The sequence below is a fragment of the Lytechinus pictus genome, chromosome 7 (assembly GCF_037042905.1).
Source record: "Lytechinus pictus isolate F3 Inbred chromosome 7, Lp3.0, whole genome shotgun sequence".
NCBI lineage: Eukaryota > Metazoa > Echinodermata > Echinoidea > Temnopleuroida > Toxopneustidae > Lytechinus > Lytechinus pictus.
Genome location: NC_087251.1, coordinates 46,588,043 through 46,609,461, shown reverse-complemented (window position 1 = coordinate 46,609,461; position 21,419 = coordinate 46,588,043). Strand labels below are relative to the sequence as shown.

General features: G+C 36.0%; 1 protein-coding gene across 1 annotated transcript in view; it reads left to right on the top strand.

The window, feature by feature from the left end:
- LOC129264134 (polypeptide N-acetylgalactosaminyltransferase 2-like) overlaps positions 1-21,419 on the top strand; it is a 56,088-nt gene that overhangs the window by 6,734 nt on the left and 27,935 nt on the right. The window contains exons 3-4 of the mRNA XM_064102914.1: positions 16,384-16,482; positions 17,788-17,855. Coding sequence (XP_063958984.1) covers positions 16,384-16,482; positions 17,788-17,855 — 167 coding nt within the window. The remainder of the gene's footprint in view (positions 1-16,383; positions 16,483-17,787; positions 17,856-21,419) is intronic.

Below are 21,419 nucleotides of genomic sequence, written 5' to 3'. Positions count from 1 at the left end.
AGTGTGTGACATCATTTCATTTGCTTATTACCTGTGTTATGCATGTGACTTTTATGTGAAAATAAGGTAAATTCATTTTTAAAATGTCAAAATTCACAACTTTCTTATTTTAAATAGATTTTCATGAGATTTTTATCATTTTAATTTTTCTCTCTTCATTTGAAATTTTGAATCCAAGTTTGTTGGGTTGGACTTTCCCTTTAAAGGGATGGTCCAGGCTGGAGATATTTACATCTCAATAAATACATTAAAATTCACAAAGCAAAATGCTGAAAATTTCATCAAAATCGGATAACAAATAACGAAGTTATTGAATTTTAAATATTTGAATTATTCTGGTGAAACAGTTCTAGGCATGTCTTTATGAATATTCATTAGGTGGGTTGATGATGTCATATCCCCACTTGTTCTTTGGTATTTTATTATATGAAATTAGGGTAATTAAAAAAAAATTACCAAGAACTTAGACAATTAATTAATTAATTATATTTCAGATATATATATATTCTGTATTTTGTATATTTTGTATATTGTTCTGTTAAATTTATATGTGAATCTTTTTACTGTGTACAGACATTACAATTCAGCCATTGGCTGCCAAGAATGTTTTGATGCCTAATAAAGACCATTATTATTAATAGGATTGACAACTGATTAAGTGCATTAGTTATTTATTGCTGCAACTTATTTCATCAAAATGAAGACACATCACTTACACATGTATGGAAAAATAAAAACATTTATTATTTCATGTAATAACATAAGAAAAAGGAAAGTGGGGATGTGACATCATCAGCCCACCTAATGAATATTCATGACGATGTCCATATAACTGTTTTCACAAAATAATGATAAACATTAAACATGTTAAAATTCAATAACTTTGTTATTTGTTATCTGATTTTGATGAAATTTTCAGCATTTTGCTTTGTGAATTTTACTCTATTTATTTAGATATTATTTAAATATTTTCAGCCCGGACCATCCCTTTAATGTATCCCATTCAGGTATTTGTGTCAGTTGATGACCCTATTTTCTTCAGCCTCTTATCTTGTGGGTCAGGTTCAATCAAGCCTAATCTAAAAATATTTTGGAAGTGCAGTCATTGTTGTCAAATTGACTGCATGGGTATGGTACATGTATGTAGTGCACTGACATCCACTTTAATAACATGGACCTACAAAATGTACGTACTCTGACCATGGAGCTACATGTAGTATGCTCTGACAATAGGTCCATGCTTAGAACTTCTACCGCTATGACGGCCCTTGGCAGGATATTGCGCTCAGGAGTTAACTTGGGTGCTCAATTAATTGCAGTGCATACATGTTGGTACTGCAGGGAACTCCCCGGGTACTGGCTAGCATGTTTTGAACCATATACTGTACATGTACATGAATGCCAGTCAAAATCTAGTTCCATGTTCTAGATGGTGGATAGAAGCGCAACCCTGAAGGCCTCCGATGAAGTGGTATCTAGGATGATACATGTAGCTCATTCCATGTACAGTAGCAGCTGTCATGTAGCCATTGTCCATTTTCTTACTAAGGTTTATTGTGCACAAGTATTGACTGACATATCAGCAACTAAATGTACATGAAGTATGAAGTCGATGACATTCGAAATAGTGCACAAGGACTGACCAACATGCATATGTATGTACTATGATGTATAATCATAAATTCATTGATATTGTAATTCAGTTTGAGAGTTCTTCCAAGTAGGCACACTTGGAGTATTTTGTGGACATTCTTTCATGATTTCAAAAGGTACATGTAGTTTAGACTTTGGAATTGAAATTCATAATTGTTGCTTGTATATGTACCCAGGGGGCCATTTCATAAAGCTGTTGGAAAGATAAGAGCGACTTTAAGAACGACTGGTGAACCTTTCTTACGCGCTAAACTATCGTCAATGAATACACCATTTACCCAGGGCTCGACACTAGCGCCGGTCCCAGACCGGTAAAAATCACTGTCGGGCCAGTAGATTTTCAGAAATAGCAAGATTTACTGGTCCGACATGACCAGTAAAAAATATCATTGTCGGGCCAGTAATTTTTCCAAAAATAGCAAGATTTATGGGTCCGACATAAACAGTAATACAAACTATTGTTGGGCCAGTAACTTTTTCAGAAATGGTCAAATTCGCTCGTCCAACATAAACATGAAAAATATTCCATGACTCAAATTGCGAACCATTTTCCTCCCGTTAAATTCTGGCATTCACACACAGAACACACACAGAATGAATCGCATGCAATTTTTAATAGGGTAACATACAGTGTACACATGGCTAGCCAGCCACACAGCCCACATGGTAAATTTCCTACTGGCTGCACGAACGAAGCTTGGCTAACCTCTGGCAGAAATCTCTCACAGAACTGTCAAAATTCACATTTCACACTAATGAAAAGCTCTTATAATGTCCATATTTCCAAAAAAATTGCCAAAATTGGGGTAACTCTGTCATTTGTAAGCAGTAAAAGGAGAAATTTTCACTTCTGTTTTAGTTCAAAGAGATCGGGTTTCGAGTGATATCGTCTGAATACATGATAGCCCCACATATGGATTTGTGTGTGTGTTGATACACTTGGTTTCTTTCGTAGAGCTCTAGTACTAGTATATTTTAATTGAGCCAAAAAGAAACTGATAATTTATTTATGATGATAGTTTTAGCTTTCTTCCTTTGTTTTCTTTCAATCTTTCTTTCCTTCTTTCTTTTCAATCTTTCTTTGTTTCTTCCCTCTCTTCTTTCACTGTCTTTCTTTTTTAATTTTCCCTTTTTCTTTGTCTTTCGTTCTTTCATTCTTTCTGTCCTGTTAATATTTTTCTCTATTTCTAATGCTCTTTCTTTTTTGATTTCCTTCTTTCTTTAATTCTTGAGTCCATCCATCCTATATTTATCTCTTCTTTCTTTCTTCATTTCCTTCCTTCTTTTCCCCTTTCTTTCCTTCATTCTTTGTTACTTTCTTTCTTTCCTCATTCCATCCATCCTTTCTTTACCCTTTCTTGTTTTTATTCCTTCTTTCAGCCCTTTCTCTCTTTCATTCCTTCCTTTCTTCTTTGTCTTTTGTTCTTTCTTTTTCCCCTTTGTTCCATCTATCCTTTTACCTTTTCTTTCTTCCTTTTATTTACTGCTTGCTTCCTTTCCTTTCTTTCTTTGAAGTTTGGTCTTTCTTTTTTGTTCTTCCTTTCATTTATTCTTTTACAGTTTCTTTTTTTTTATATTGCTTGCTTGCTTCCTTCCTTCTTTATTCCTTCCCAACATTCTTTTTTCCTTCTATCATTTTCCCTTTTCTTGATTTCTTCCTTCTTTCAATCCTTTCTTTCTGTTTTCCTTCTTTCCATCTCTCCTTTTATCCTTTTTTTTTTTTTATTCCTTCTTTCCTTCTTTCTTTCATTACTTTGTCTTTTGTTCTTTCTTTCTATATTGCTTGCTTCATTTCTTTCCTTCTTTCTTTCATTCTTTTTTCTTTTGTTCTTTCTTTCCTTCCTTTCCTTCTTTGGTTTTTTTTTTCCTTCCTTCACATTTTTTCTTTACTTTTTTCTTCCTTCGTTTCTTTTATTCTTTCTTTTTTCCTTCTTTCCATCTCTCCTTTTACCCTTTCTTTCTTGTTTTATTGCTTCTTTCCTTCTTTCTTTTTCTTTTTTCATTACTTTCTGTCTTTTTTCTTTCTTTATTGCTTGCATCATTTCTTTCCTTCTTCTTTTTTTCTTTCTTTCTTTCTTTCTTTCTTTCTTTCTTTCTTTCTTTCTTTCTTTCTTTCTTTCTTTCTTTCTTTCTTTCTTTCTTTCTTTCTTTCTTTCTTTCTTTCTTTCTTTCTTTCCTTCCTTTTTTTCTTTAGTTCTTTCTTTCTTATTTTTGTTCTTTCTTTCTTTAGTTCTTTCTTTTTTTCCTTCCTTCACATCTGTCCTTTCTTTACCTTTGCTTTTTTCTTCCTTCCTTCCTTTCTTTTATTCTTTCTTCCTTTCTTTCTTTTTGTCTTTCATTCATTCATTCCTTCATTTTTTTTTTTTTTGGGGGGGGGTAACAAGAAAGGACAGCAAAATAAACTCACGCCTTTTTTTAATGTTTTCTTTATTTTTTGGGACCAGTAGATTTTAGGTTCGGACCAGTAAAAAATTGAAAAACTGGGTATCTACTGGTCCGACATGAATAGGTTGGACCAGTAGAAAAAAAGGGTTAGTGTGGAGCCCTGATGGCAGTTTATAATCACTCGCGTCGCGTTCTGGTTCGTAATCACTCGCGTTTTGGATTTTTGGCGATTTTTTTTATTTCGGTGCGATTTTTTTTTAACGGTGTCTTCAATGAAACAGACATGCAGGGAAATTTGAGTTTCGTTTTAAGCCGGCAATTAAGTGCCTTAAAATAAAATGTACTCGACTACTGTTTTAAGTACCAAGAATAGATAACAAGCTTGATCCGCCCCAGACAGCTGGCAGCAGTCTGTTTTGAGGAGTTTTTTTCAAACATTTTTAATTTTTTTTTAAATTTCTCTGTATTTGTTCTTTTAAATTTCTCTGTATTTCTCTGTATTTGTTTTTTTAAATTTCTCTGTATTTGTCCTTATTGTTCATCTCCCTTCTCACTTCTTCCTTTTCTCTTCTCAGTCTTCCCCTTATTTTATCTTCTCTTTCTCTTCTACATCCTCCCCTCAATTTTCTCTTTTTAATTTTATTTTTACCCCCTTATGTCCTCCATCTTCTTTTTTCTTCTTCTACTTCTCCTCCTCCTTCTTGCTTTTCTTCTTCAGCACTTTTTTCCTCCCTGATTTTTACGTTAGTGTAGAATAATTAATTCACAAAGAAAGGAAGAAGCAAATAAATAGTGATATTATGAAATTGTAGCACCTCACTATGCTTTATAAAGAATACCACAGACTTCAGGAAAATCCTCCAAAGGCAAAGCTAAATCGAGAGTAGCCTTTCCTCCTTTTTCTTCTTTATTCCTTTTCTCCTTTCTTTCTCCTTTTTTCCTTGCTTCTTTCTTTCTGTCTGTCTTTTTTCTTTCTTTCTCTTTTCTCCCTCTTTCCCTTCCTTTCTCCCCCCCCCCTCTCTCTTTTTTTAGGGGAGCCCCCCCCCCCCCCGCTTCCGCCGCCTATGGCTCTAAGATTTAAGATGTGGAATGTGATTATGTTAAAACAGTAGTCAAAATTTGCTTGTTATCTTAAAACAGTGGTCGAGAACGTTTTATTTAAGGCACTTACCAGCTTAAAATAAAACGAAACTCGAATTTCAATTTCATTTTATTTTTCCAGTACGTTTGTCCCATTGAAGACACCGTTAGAAAAAAAATCGCCAAATATCAAAAACGCGTGTGATTACCAACCCGACGCGAGTGATTACGAACGCGAGTGAATATAATAAGCCGCCCTGATACCACAAAAAGGGATCACCAGTCGTTCTTAAAGTCGCTCTTAAACTTACGAACAGCTTTATGAAACACCCACCAGGTCTATATTTTGAACATATGCAATGAATGAGTGAGTTGGTGAGATGACTCTATGCATGTAGCCTATATATCCCCACATTACCTTCTGTATTTTTAAACTTGTATTTCTCTTTGTTCATGTATATTTGCCTGAATTCAGTCTGATCATGATTACATATATCCAAGACATTCAAAATTGTGAGCTGAACTTGGATTATAAATGTACGTTCTGGCGTGTGAAGGAACCTATTATGATGATGAGTTAGCAGGAGGTGTGAGGAGTGATGATAGAAGATACAGTGAATGACTGCAGACAGATGGGTGATTTCAATCATCCATGGGGTCCCTGCTGAGTCTTCCAGACCTGTATCCGATATCTCCCGCTCCAAGATTTCTCAGGAATCGGATATTTGTGCGCGACGGACGTAATGATCCTGCATGTTCAAGGATTTGGAGGACGATGTAGCTAGCCTAGGGGGATCATTAAGATCATTATAATATTCCTTTAATACGGAAGTTTGGTCAGTTTACATGTATGGAATACTACATTGTGCGTTGTAATTGTATGTATTTGTAGGTAGGCAGAATGTATTGTATAAATCATGATAATGATTATAATGATTATGTGGATTTTAGAATGCATGCAACAGCATGCACTCAATCAGTGTTGGATATTTGTGCACTACATGTAAGTTCCGGTATTAAATGCTTTCCCATGTAGTTATTTGAGGACCAGAGGGTTTGTTAAGATTGAAACCATAAAGAAATATAATTAATTACAATTTGTAGACTTAATGTGCGAATTGGAATTATATTACATGAATATGATCTGCCTTTTCCCATGTAAACCTGCATTATAAACAAATGTTTATTTTGGATTGTACTAGTAATTTAATTTTGTTTAAAACATTCTCAGCAATGCATGGAATTTTAATACAATCGATTGAAAAGTTTTGCTGGTACATGAACACATGCTGCAGGTATTGTACCATTTTCAGGGTTGGACTGCACAAGGCTACCTGTACATTGGATACAGTACACCTGCACCTATAGATGCACAATGCGCCTGCGCTCTCCAAACTTTCGAAAGCATAAATTGTAGGAATTTTTGTTCAACAGTCATGATCAGAGACATTTTCATGGTAACTTGTTGTGTGACACACGTAGCCAAATCCTATACTCTACGTGTTCATGTAGCACATGTAGTGGATCACTCTGACTCATAATCTACTTTTATCATGACCCTTGAAATAACTATCCAAGTTTCCTCTGACTACTAGTTTCTATACATGTATATGATATGTATGATGTACATATACAGGCCTGCATACATTTAGGCCTACATTTGTTGTACTAAATAGTGTGTTATGGTTTAATATGGATAGTCTGTTCGTCTCTCAAGATTACAAGAATGTTTAGGGTCACTTTGAATGTTCCATAGAAGGACCACGTTAAAAACAATGGTCACAAGCAAAGTGTATGTAAGGGATAGGAGACTGAGAATGACAGTGCACTGTGCTTGACATCCAGAAATGTTAGCACAAAATTAATTCTATTGGAGCCAATACAAGGGAAATAGGTGGTTTCAGACCGCCTCGAAGTTCGTCAGTTCCAGGTATTCTCTGATCGGGAAATTTACCCCGATCAGAAAATACCAGGTATTTTGGTAATGTGAAAGCAAACTACGCGTAATTTCCCCGAAAGAAAATACCCGCTAAATAGTAGGTACTTGGCGAAATTATGAGAACTTTCGCGGGTTTTTTTCCAAGGTCGCAGTTATTTTGGCAATGTGAAAGCAATTTACGGGAACTTTTAGCCCAGCGTGTCGTTGGGCGCAGGCGCCGTGGGTGGCTGCTGGGCTAGTGGTTTTGAATCTCGCGCCTTGCCTGCTTATTAGACCATACTGCGCATGCTCCTAACTTCAGGAATTTATCCCGAAGGGTATGTTTCGGGGCGGTGTGAATGCAGGAATAATTAATGGGTATTTTTTAGCCTAAAAATGTTCTCGTAATTTAACAGGGATTCTTGTGATCGAGGCGGTTGAAACCACCTAATGAGGAAGGGGAGGAAACTGTCTAAGATTTTATAGGAAATGTTATATAATGTAAATTCCTATTTTTCACAGTTTCAAAGTCACAGAGTTAAAAAGACCATCAAAATGATGAACATATATGTACATGTACCTGTAGTTTATGTAAATGTATGTAGGCATATATATCTTGCAATAATTATCTTTGTCAATTTGTGAATGTTTGATCATTGCAATACTGTTTGTTTTGAGGCAAAGCCTACAGATTTAAATGAATTTTCATTGTAATCGTACAGCAGATCTTCCTCTGTGTCAACACATTGTAAAGGAATGCATCAGTTGCTTGACCTGTGGATCCTCTTCTAATTATTTCTTGCATATTTGATTTGATTTATTTACATGTATTTCTCTTCTACATAACAATATAACAAATACATTTTGACAATAACTCAGACATTTATATCAAAACATAAAATCAATTGCAGAAGATGAATTGCCATTGTAAGCAGAAATGCTTGAAAATATGACAAACCAAAACATACTGAATATTAGTTATATAATCATATTATGAGCAGCATGGATGACTATTAAGAAATTATCAAATTATCAATCAAATATAAGAAAGAAAATCAAACAAACAAACACTTGCTATAATACATAACCATGAAGAAAAAAGATGATGGTGAAAATGAATTTGAAGATGATGATGATGATGATGATGATGGAGGAAATAATGAAGGTGGTGGTGTTGGTGGAAAAGGAATAGGGAATGAATATGACACAGAAAGTTTACCTTGCTATTCTGATAGAAACATGACCTTAACTTTCGCTTTAAATGAGTGTAGGGAGCAAGAGGATTTGATTGAGTCTGGGAGAGAATTCCAAAGGTCAGGACCATGGTGACTTACAGATCTCTGGGCAATAAGTAGTTTTGGATTAGCGTAATGTAAATTAGAAGAATTACAGGTGGGGTAATCATGAATGGTTTTATTTTTGAAAACTGTATAAAAATTTTGAAATGATGGTGGCAGCATCTCATTTAACTAAAGGGATGGTCCGAGCTAAACATATTTGGATATCTTAATAGAGTAAAATTCACAGAGCAAAATGCTCAAAATTTCATCAAAAATCGGATAACAAATAACAAAGTTATTGAATTTTAAAGTTTATCAATATTTTACATGTATATGTACATCGACATGAATATTCATTAGGTGGGCTGATGAATTGATGATGTCACATCTCCACTTTCCGTTTTCTTATGTTATTACATAAAATCATAATTTTTTCATTATTTCATACTTGTGTGAATAATATAATACTTTCCGTTTTCTTATGTTATTACATAAAATCATAATTTTTTCATTATTTCATACTTGTGTGAATAATATGTCTCCCTTATAATGAAATAAGTTGCAACAATAAATATCTAATGCACTAATAAAATCAGTTGTCAATCCAATTTTTCTAGTTCTTGGAGGAAAAATTTGAATAAACCTAATTTCATAAAATACAAAAGAACAAGTGGGGATGTTACATCATCAGTAGGGACAGTGATTTTCCGTTTCAAAAAATTGCCTTTTCTGTTTCAGAAAATCTCAAATTCCGTTTCAGCATGTCAGAAAACGGAAATTCCGTTTCCCCATAGACTTTGTACACACGGAAAAGTGACAATTTCGTTTACACATTGTATAGCAAAATCACAACACAACACGTACACTCGCACTGGTCAAAATTTGTATCTGCTACTGTACCAACAACACAATAGAATCTGTTCTAATCGGATCTATGCGGGTGCATAAGATATTTTTACAAACCCATTTAGCATGCATACATCCTCACCTTTCACATTATTAGCATTATTTCATGGTGAAATGATATTTCATCGTTAATTTTGGGGTTTTTTGGACATCGTTATCATCAGTCAGCGGCTTTTGCCAATCCGCCATCTTGGATTTTAAGACCACGATATCGTGCTGTTACATCTTCAAACGTAGAGGGCAGCAACACACGACCGTGTAGTTGAACGAAATGTGTGCATGTGAAGCCCAACCCGGCCGGCCGGGTACGGGTGCGGGGTACAATCGAGTGTGCTGATGTCGAGTGCAGTCACGAGGTGTGAATTGTCATGATAGTAGCGAAGTGAGATCGTGTTTTCTAGGGTTTTGTGGCCATTTAATATTCTCATTTTGTTGTGATTTTGGAGTAATTTCTGTTGCTATTCTGTGTATTTTGAGGGAAAATATGTTTTCCGTGATTTTCCGTTTGAAATGCCACTTTCCGTTTCAAAAGGCCCTTTCCGTTTCAAAAGGCCCTTTCCGTGAATTCCGTTCGTTTTCCGCGATCGCGGAAAATCACTGTCCCTACATCAGCCCACTCAATGAATATTCATGACGACTGTTTTCACAAAATATTGCTAAACTTTAAAATTCAATAACTTTGTTATTTGTTATCCGATTTTGATGAAATTTTCGGCATTTTGCTCAGTGAATTCTACTCTTATTTATTAAGCTATTAATACTTTCAGTGCGGACCATCCCTTTAAGTGTTTTGCAAGGAATACATTTCTTTAATTTATAGAGTATCCCAACATTCCTAGAAATAGAGGTTGTTATATGACGTACATGTACATGTATATTTTGTTCCAATGTAAATTTTCGTCAATTACGACACCCAAAAACTTAGTTGCTTTCTTTCAAGAGGTACATTATCTATAAGTATGTATGTCATAATGTAAGTCATTTGTATGAGATTTTATGTGATATATAGAGCTGTACAGATCTGCATAGCACTTTGTTTGTTTCTTTCAAGATGTAAATGTACATTATCTATTTAAGTATGTTATAATGTACCGGTTGGTCATTTGTATGGGATTATCATGTAGAGCTTTACAAATCTGCCTAGCACCCCATTCAAATGGCAGTAGGCCCCTCCCATCTGTTCGATATATATCTTCATTCGGTGCAGCTCTCGGATGAGACAGAACTAGTAGTAACAGGCAGTCTGCAAGTGGTAATTAATCAGGTAACCTATGCCCAAGACACGGATTACTTGTTTACGAGTTAGGATTTAGCATCCACCTATAACCATGGTGTTTCTCTGCTAAGGCTCTGCGATCTGTTTCATGGGCTAGAATGTTATCAATCCACCCTGTATCAACAAGTTGACCAGGTATTACTCCATGGCTGTGTTTGGTGAACTTGATCAAGAAAACGATACCTGTTGTGTGGGCAATCCATGTGCACGGCAGAGCTTGCCAAGGGGATAAACGATAGCCCTTGCGCCAACAAGGAGGTGTAGAAAAGTGTGCTTTGCACGCTTTAGCTGCTGTATAATGAGTTGATTTGGTGTTGAATGTCAACTTGCAATCATGAGTGGTGGGATTGGTGGGCTCCCTAGTTCAGCGAGTACCACTTAAACATGTACCCTTTTTATAATAAAGTACCAATGTTTCTAGGCAAGAATGTCTCTCTATTTACAGGTATAGTCAAGCCTGGATAATACCGACTAATGACTACTTAAGTATTTATCAGGTTAAAAATCAACATTAAACCTAAAAAAACTTGTAAGGGGGCTCATTGGATAGTACTGTACATGAAGTATGCTTTTTTTGGCTGGGGGGGGGGGGTGAATACACTGTACTTCAAAAAGATTTACCATATTTCCAAGCCCTAATTTGTTGCAAAATGTATGTTTACATTTACAAATCATTAGTACTTAAATTAGTTGGTGTAATCATACATGTATTTTTTCTTTTATTAGCAGATGTGATTGAAGTGAATATACTATTGAGAATTACATTTTATTTGTATTCAAGTTTACTACTACTTTGCTATTGCTATGAGCTTTGTGAAATATGCAAGCTAAGTGAAAGTAATGACAGAAAAAAAAGAACATGAAATGAGTGAAATGCGAGACTTAACATGAAATGTGAGTGACCAGGCATAGGCCTATCACTCATCGGGGCCTTGTAGCATACATATAGCAAGTGATGGTGGGACTGATTTTTAGGATTGATCATACACAATAGACAATGCAATCAATCGTAGAAATCAGCCCCATGATTCAGTCACAAAGCTTTATGTTACAAGGTCCAGTTGGTCTTTGCTGATGTATCAACTCATTGCATCGTGGGAAAGTACCCCAGGGGATAGAAATCTTGGGAAGTATGTTATCATACATGATGATTGTACTAAAAACATTTACTTTTCCATACATGTACTGTACACCAGTCTTAACGGGGCAATGAACCAATGTGGTGAGAAAAGGTTCTTTCAGACCGATTCGAAAATCCAAATCTACCAGGTATTCTCTGATACCCCTTTCATAAACCTATCCTCCAATTTGCCGCCTAATAGTAATGCGGATAATTCAATAAAAATTGCGTTCACAAACTCCGAAAATTATCCGCATTATTTGTACGAGCGCCCGTCCTGAAAAAGGCGGATAATCGTCATGACAACTGGACACGCCCCCTCCGATGCGGTTGTGTTGGAAAAGGGTGACCTTGTGACCGCACCATGGCAATTATCCGCATTATTTGGAAATACGTTCATAAACTCAAAATCTTGTCCCGATGCTGCTATGCGGATAATTGCAGCATCAAAATAATGCGGATAACTCTGGTCCTCCTCCGATTTTACGACCAAATTATGCTGCTATTAGCCGCATAATTGGGTTTATGAAAGGGGTATGATTGGGAAAAGGAATTTACCCCGTTCTACCCTGATTAGAAAATACCAGTATTTTGGGCAGTGTGAAAGCGGAATAATATTTCTGAAAGAAATATTTCTGAAAGAAATGACCTGCTTCTGCTTAATGGTAGGTATTTGTAGTAAAAAAAAAACTTGTGATGTACATGTACAGTATATATGCTATTTTCATTAGAAAAATATATGAATATTAATGTAACTGTGAGAGTTTAGGAAAGACTTATTAAAAATGTAATAAACCACATCATACATATGCCATTATTCATTTCACGCACATTCATGTACCATCACCCTAGTCTGCAAGGCACAGACCCTGATTGAAACTTTGATCAACTAGTGGGTCTTCACACAAGACTAGCACATATAAAACTTACTGTTGAGCAAGAGGGCATTTTGTATGGAAGCAGGAGGCCGTCAAAAACACGGATATACGTCGTGTCGTAATTCAATTTACTACACGACGTAAATAATTACGTAGTGTAGCAATTCGAATTACTACACGACGTAAATAATTACGTAGTGTAGTAATTCGAATTACTACACGACGCAATTCCGAATTACTGCCCAACGATTTAACGTCATGACGTTAAATGAATTAGTGTCGCTACATCAAATAATTAAGGTCGTGTAGTAATTCGAATTACTACACGACGTAAATAATTACGTAGTGTAGTAATTCCAATTACTACACTACCTAAAGAATTACGTCGTGTAGTAAATAATTACTACACGACGTAATTCCGAATTACTGCTCAACGATTTAACGTCATGACGTTAAATGAATTAGTGTAGTGACGTTAAATCAACCAATGAGATCGTTCGTTATATGAGCGCAATGCGATGAGCTGAGACTACAGAGTATTGTACCGGAACGTACCGGCAGGAAGTTAGTTGGATATTCAAACTGTGAAGTTGGTTTGATATTTAGGTTCGATATTCAAACGCCTGTGAAACCGGACCGATATTCGATATTCAAATATCCAGGGGTTTTGAAAACTAACGGGTTATAACAGGCGCAGCACGTCTCGGGCAACCATAACAACACTGGCTTGCCCAAGTACGAGGACATTTAGGGGACAAACGTCAGTGAATAAAAGCATTTTTTTTTTTTTTTTTTTTTTCGAGGGGCCCCCTGGGATATCCCGACGGCCTAGCCGGCGCAACCACGTATCCTAACTTGTAGAACTCGACTCGCCATATAAACACTAAGTTGACCCGGTGCATGCACATTTAGGGGCCTGAAATTAACAAAATTAAAGGAATAAAGGGCCATTTATCGCCTTTTGTTATCGCATTTTGTTTATTTGAAAAAAAATCAAGGGGCCCCCAGGAATATCCCGACGGCCTAGCCGGGGTAACAACGTAACCTCGTGACATTTTTAAACATTGCAGATGAAATTTTTTATCGCGCGGGTAAATACACCACATATTATTTTAAGTTCAACGCAGTTGCGAATCGATGATAAACGAAATATGTTGAGGCAGCACAACATAGCAAATGCAGAAAAATTTGTAAAAGTCGCCAGCGAGCGAAGCGAACCAGAAAATTTTGGCCTTTTAAAATAATTTTGAAATTGAATTCTAATTATGTTATAGTCGCTTTGGAAATTTAGCCAATCGATCAATAGCTTTGAAATTAGTGACGCGATATCGTCTAAAAGAGACATTTTAGTTCATGAAACGTTTATTTTGTAGGGGTATAACTCCTTGTTGATTAATTGAATTGAAGGCTTCACATGCAAAAGAAAATGTCTCCTGAGAATCATTCGAAGATTATAGGAGCTTTATACTCATATTTTATATTTTGACAATACGTTTTCTATCGATATACGCCCCCATCTTTTTTCAAAGAAATGACGATCTACAATAACAGACGGCTAAAGATATTAATTCGACCCAACCCATTCTCATTTTTTTTGTAAGCTGATTACAAATAAGAGTATGTATAATGATTAGACTGATTCTTGAAACAAAGAATGGCCAACCACTGAACATATTTTGTGCGAATAAAAGAAAAATACATGTATCACTCAGCTTTCGGAACTATTTTAGTGGCGGACGAATTAGGACTGAGTATAATAGATGAATAAGATCTGCTCATGAGATGCTTTACCGAGTTGCCCCCAAAATGCGCATGCGCCGGGTCAAGCTAGTGTTTACCTGGTTGCCCGAGTTCCGGGGTCGAGATCTTCAAGTTAGGATACGTGGTTACCCCGGCTGTGCCGTCGGGATATTCCTGGGAGCCCCTTGACATTTTTTTTTTAAAATAAACAAAATGCGATAAATAGCCCTTTATTCCTTTAATTTTGTTAATTTGAGCCCCCTAAATGTGCATGCATCGGGTCAAGCTAGTGTTTATATGGTTGCCCGAGTCGAGTTGTCCAAGTTAGGGTTAGGATACGTGGTTACCCTGGATAGGCCGTCGGGATATCCAAGGGGGGCCCTCGAAAAAAAAAAAAAAAAAAAAAATGTCATGCCCTTTTATTCACTGACGTTTTCCCCCTAAATGTCCTCGTACTTGGGCAAGCCAGTGTTGTTATGGTTGCCCGAGACGTGCTCCACCTGTTAAACCCCTTAGCTTTCAAAACCCATAATATCTGAATAACGAATATTGGTCCAGCTTCACAGGCGTTTGAATATCGAACCTGAATATTAAACCAACTGAACTTCACAGTTTGAATATTGAACATCCAGCTAACTTCCTGCCGGTACGTTCCGGTACAATACTCTGTAGTCTCAGCTCTTCGCATTGCGCTCATATAACGAATGATCTCATTGGTTGATTTAACGTCACTACACTAATTCATTTAACGTCATGACGTTAAATCGTTGAGCAGTAATTCGGAATTACGTCGTGTAGTAATTATTTACTACACGACGTAATTCTTTAGGTAGTGTAGTAATTGGAATTACTACACGACCTTAATTATTTGATGTAGCGACACTAATTCATTTAACGTCATGACATTAATTCGTTGGGCAGTAATACGGAATTGCGTCGTGTAGTAATTCGAATTACTACACTACGTAATTATTTACGTCGTGTAGTAATTCGAATTGCTACACGACGTAATTATTTACGTCGTGTAGTAAATTGAATTACGACACGACGTATATCCGTGTTTTTGACGGTCTCCTGCTTCCATACATTTTGTACACACAAGTCATTGCCTGATGCTTATTCAGACCCCTTAACTTTAGTGAAGGGTGTGCACAGCAGACTACCATCATTGTATTATGTGAGAGTAATATCAATAGAAAAATATGAAAATGATTCAGATTGAGATTGTCACATATTGTGAGAAGATTAACACAGTTTTCCCCAATTCCCTGTTTAAAAAGTTACTGATGAATTCACAGTATGCAATATCAGTTGAATACTAGAAGACAAATCATAAAGAGTCTCCTTGAAACAAAGTAAAGAAAGACACACTTGTATGCATCAAATACCAGATGATACTCATGAATGTTAATAAGTGAAAGAAGGGCTTCTAAATGAAAAAGAGCAATCATTGAAATATTAACCTCCTGATAACCATAATAGAAAATTGAAGTTCAGTGGGGAAAAGCCATACCTTTGAATTTTCAAAAGGTATTTTTCAATACCTATCTGTGCTAGGAATCATTGCCAAAGATTTCTCCCTGAATCTGGGGAGATATGCTTTAAATGCCACGGCGTGGAAATTCTGTGTTATGCAGGAAATCAATTCCGTAGATTTGAGATAAAATGCTTAGAAGTGCTTTAAATGTCATACTGTCGGACATCACAGATTCCCACCTCTCGAATATCTAGAGATGTTGTCTCGCGTCGTCGGGGTAAACACTTTCCGTTTGCACAAACTGTTCTCGGTAGGACTTGTTTTGGAACTCTCCTTTTATTTACTCAGGTTTGATTTACATCCACGGCAGGCGCTACTTGTGCAATTTGAGATGTAACGTGCCAATGTGCCAAAAACTTTCACCAAAAACACCAGACAATAATTGAATGAATGGAAATAATCTAATAAATTTCTGGGTAGTTAATAGGGAACTATTTGAAATTCGAATGAAAACATGATGGATCTTATATACTGTATAAAGTGCCACTGTTCATGAAATTAATGTGGTTATTATGAAATGTAGCCTCCGGTAAAGCTCTCTTTGTTTTTGTGATCATGAATTGTGAACATTTATTTGTTATTTTCACATTTTTTATCTTGTATATGACAGATGCAGAAAACTTTCATGGGATTCAGTTTTACCTGCTACAAGTGTCATTATAACATTTCACAATGAAGCTCGATCAACGTTAGTAAGAACAGTTGTGAGGTAAGGAGATACGTAAATCATGGTAAAGATCTTACTGATTCATTTTTCCATTATACTGATTGGCCATTTTTGATAAGTGAAACCCTTAAATGTAAATATCTCTTTTAAATCACTCTTCTAATCTCTTCTTTTTTTTAAGTTAAACACCAAGAGCATTTCAGCATAGATTTTTCAAAGACTTATTAGGTAATTCATTAAATATTTTGTTCATGTACATTTCTTTTTTTAATGGAAAAACATGTAGAAGTATAAAAGGTAAAGATCATCACAGTGTAATGCAAGATTTCTTGTAACTTCAAGACAAGATATTAATTTCTTGACAAAATGAAGCTTTATTATTATTATTTTTTTTTTTTGGGGGGGTTGGGAGTGCTTGTTTGTTTTAAATGAATTTTCAGTTTGAATCTCACCATAATCAAGGACTGGTATTCATATCTTTGTGTTTCATTTGCTAGTACTTGTCTTTACCTCTTACTAGTATTTTTTTTATTTCCACTTAGATGTCAGCCTTCCTTGTATTAATGCTTATTCTATTACAGTACATTATCTATATTTTGTTTTCTGTGTGTAGGGCTTTGTTAATGTGTTTTCCCTACTCCCGAGCTTTCGTTCTCCCTTTCCCATCTCTCCCTCTTTCTTTCTCCACACGTCTTTCTCCCACTTTCCCTCTTTACCCCCTGTGCTATGCACATTAACCTACTTTTGTCTTCATCATTTTCACCAAATCCCTTCCCCCCCTGTCATAAATTTTTGTCAACTGTGATTTCAATGCTTTTCTTCAATTCTTTGCTCATAAAATGTCTTTCTTATCCTTCTCTTTCTCTCCACCCCTCCTCTCTCTCATCTGTATGGTATACTTTATCTCTTCCTTTTGGGGGGAAGGAGATCCTTTTCTTTCTTTTCCTGTTCTCATTTTTGCCCCCTTGATCTCTCTGTCTCTCCCACTTATCGTTCTTTTTTTTTGTAATGATTCTGTAGAATGTACCTCACATCATCCACTTTGACCTCATCCTCCTTTACAACATCTGTTCATCTCTATTCCTTGTACTTATCTCTTTCTCCCTATGTCTTTTAATAATAATAATAATGATATCTCTCATCTTTATTCTTTTCCCCTCTGTTTTCTTATCCTTTATTGCCCATCTCCATCACTCCATCCTCCACTTACATGTAGTTCATACATGTATGCCACCCCAATCTTCTTTATTTTCAACCATCCTCCATCGCCCGCTTTTAAAGTAACAAACTGTTGTTTTGGAAGTAAGGAGAGAGTGCTAATCTCGTGAGCCTCGGTTTCCCTTTCAGTGTCCTGAGGAGGAGTCCGCCTCATATGATCAAGGAAATTATCCTGGTGGACGATTACAGTGATGACCGTGAGTATTCCTTTTTTCTCACCTTCGTAACGCGACGCTTTAACAACACATTTTTTGCGTGTCCATGATCTTGAATGTGAGATCAGTGAACTCTTCCCAGTTTACTCTGGAACATGATCTTACCATCATGGAGATAATCCTAGAAGCCATTCAAGATGTGGCCAAATGGAAGAAAAAGATTGCTTCAGAGGCGGTGTATTGTATCATGGTTAATGATTACCATCAGTGATGATGAGTATCAAATTGATCGTATCCTCTTGTCATCCAATGCTTTGTCAACATGTTGCTTGTATGTTGAAAATTACCCCTTTCACATTGGGATCCAGGAGATTATCTTGGAGATTGTCCTGGAGATTAACCTGGAGATTTGCCAATGTTGTAACTACCTTGGTAACCTTGATTGTGATTGGTGTGATTTCTTTTATATTGTCAAAATTAGTTTGCACAAGTTCCCAATTGTATTTATGTAATTTTAATTCACGATGAAGCTTACCCTTAAACACCGGGGAGAGTACCTTGTACACAGGGCTCTCTATCACTTTGACAGGTCAATGGCCTTTCTGACTTCCTACATCCGCTACATTTTATTTTCATTTCTTTTATATTTTGACAATTTTTTATCGCTTATACTGTGATTTAAATTATTGTACTCCTTTGTTGTTGTATACTTGTACATATGTTTTTAAAGGATGTCAAATAAATGAATTAAAAAAAAAAAATTGAAACTCATCTGACTCGATCAGATCTGTAATCTACCGTCAGGGAAAATAATCCCAGAAATTCAAAAAAGTGTCCAACCTTATCGAATAATTTCTGTTACTAGAACATTAAATCTTTTTACCAAGCTGTATTTAATGATGAGATGTAGTATTGATGGAGAAAATTGTCTTATTGTGAAAATTGTATCATGGTATACATTAGGCTAGTATACGTCTATTGCAGTAATGTATAGTTTCTCCACCAAACTCTGCAGTGCTGTTTATGAGGTTGGTGTCTCTGTCTGGTATTGTCATGTTGACTCGGTAAGATGTAGGCCTATATAACTTTGAAAGAACAAATTGTTTTTTATTGGCCATGATCTTGAATTGGGATCATTGAACCCTTCATCCCATAAGGGGAGGAGGAGTAGTCTTACAGATGCAAAACCTTTGTGGTGCCATTATGGTCAAGTTGCAGACACCTGACTATGTCATTGTAGAATCTTTGATTGCAGTATATGGGTAATATTAGTATTGGACTAATTGCTTTACTGCTCTCTAACAAGATAGTAGGGAGATTTTGCACTGCAATAGAGAACACTGTCAAATGCCCTTCATTACAATGAGCAACCAAGAAATCTTTGTCAAAAAAATTGCTGAATCAGAACAGTAGTTGCGTCTAGGACTCTGGACATATGACATATATATTTGCAAGTTTTTGTCTGTTCCGAAACTTAGGACGAAATGCAGTTCTGGTTCACCAATTTTCGACGAAGACCATTCAGCTGTTCATTGCCATAATTTGACGGGCATTTTCAGTACATTACTGTGTTCTAGAATTTATTCTGTGTCCCGGTGCAAAAATTGGCTAATTACTTTAGTGTGATTTGTCCCTCTTCACTCTGGATTAGGAGCAGTACCCTCACGGATACATGTATGGATATTTTCTGATGCTGTTATGGTCAGTTTGCAGAATCCAGCAATTTCATGGTAGAAGTTTGATGTTCTGGGCAATACTGGTTAAGGATTCATTTCTAACAAGAAGATGATTTGCATTTTCCTCTCTCAACCCAGGATTAGGTAGAAAGATTTTGCTAAAGGAGTGTTTCATGAAGCAAAAAGTCTGATTTTCATTATTTGTTCTGATCTATTCAGATGCAAGGATATCCAGAAGCTTATAACTATTGTTGTGAAAGTCACAATTTTTTTTCATGAAATCCTCACCAGGGGAGCGTTTTATCAACATTTTGTCTGACAAGTTGTCAGATCTGACAACTTTCCTTGATTTTGATAGGCTGGGAATCACTGTTACCGTGGAAACTGTCGGATAAAACAGGACTTGTCGGATAAAACGTCTGACAAGTCCATTCATGAATAAAACATACACCCTCTATTAAAATTACAGCCTGCCTGGCTGGTTTATGCCTATGTTACATTGAGAAATAGACCAATACTGCAGGAAAAGTTCAATCAAGCTAGAAGCTAAATTGAAAATTAGTATCAACTTGTTTTTACCTTGAGAGGGTTGTGAAATATCAAATAAAAATCACACGTGAATCAACTAGTTCAAAGTACCATGTGTTTACATATCGCTTCTTCCGCTAGTTGTCCTTGCAAACTGTTAACTTTGTTACCAATACATATAATTTCAATAATGCTCAAGGTGTGTTATTATGAATGGAGCACCAAGTATATCTGCATCACATCAGGTGTCAACATACAACATGTACATTGTATGATGAAGTGTAACACCTTATATTGTTTGCTTGAGTGGTCAAATATTGGATATGGTTGAGGCTGAGAAAAAAAATCATTGCCCAAGGTTACACACCTTCTTTATTGACAACGCATACTTCTAGTGAATTATTAAAAAGTATATTTATAAATTTTGTCCTATATTCTGATGATATAAAGCTCATTTTGTTACAAAAACTTGCAATGTTTGATTGTGAAAAGGAATATCTTTTGGCTCGTTTGGAAGCCTGTTTGTGTTATTTGTGGCATACTGAATATTGTTTGAAAATGAAGAATAGAACTACACCATTATTGCAAAGAGTGACACATTAATAATAACTATTTTTTATGAGTTACATTTGCTCCTACGAATAACAAACAATTTATTTATTTATTGAATTAATAGTAAGTGATCATTCTTAATCATAATTAAAGGATTATTTTTGTAGAATCCATTCCTTCAGCAAGAAATTTATCCACACTGTGCTGCACTCAACCCAGGTGAGATGAATGGGTACCCGGTAGGAAGAAATTCCTTGAATGCTTTGAGCGCCTAGGCAGCCCAGCTAAAGCCGGGGTAATAATAATAGCAGGGCCCGCTGGGAGAACAGTTTTCGGAACTGAAGCGGCTTCCCTGGGTAAACATACCTGTATTATTATTATTATTATTATTGTCAAAATTGAAAATTTATCTTTTTCATGCATTGACATGCATTTCACTAATGTACAAATTTTAATAAAAGTCAAAATATAATCCGCTGACTGAAAATGACAAAGAGACCTCTTACATGTATGTAATTTAGTCAAATCTTTCACCTAATTGGATTCAACCAGGCTTCATTTCCAAAGCTAACTTCATACATATTTGCTTACAAAGGGATGGTAGCGAGGAATATTTTCATTTTGTTGTCCCATGGTATGTTAAACCCTATTTAATGAGGACGGTCCGATGGATGGCCCACGCACTGTCTGCTTGCTAATCTAATACCCCCCAATCATCTCACAATGCAATCACACCATCTCTCTCATTCTCCTCGCTCGACGACTCGGCCCGGGGCAATATAATTGCATCAACTTTAAATCAATTTTGAATTTTTATTTGTTTTACTCCTTGCAGAAGTGGAGTGAGGCA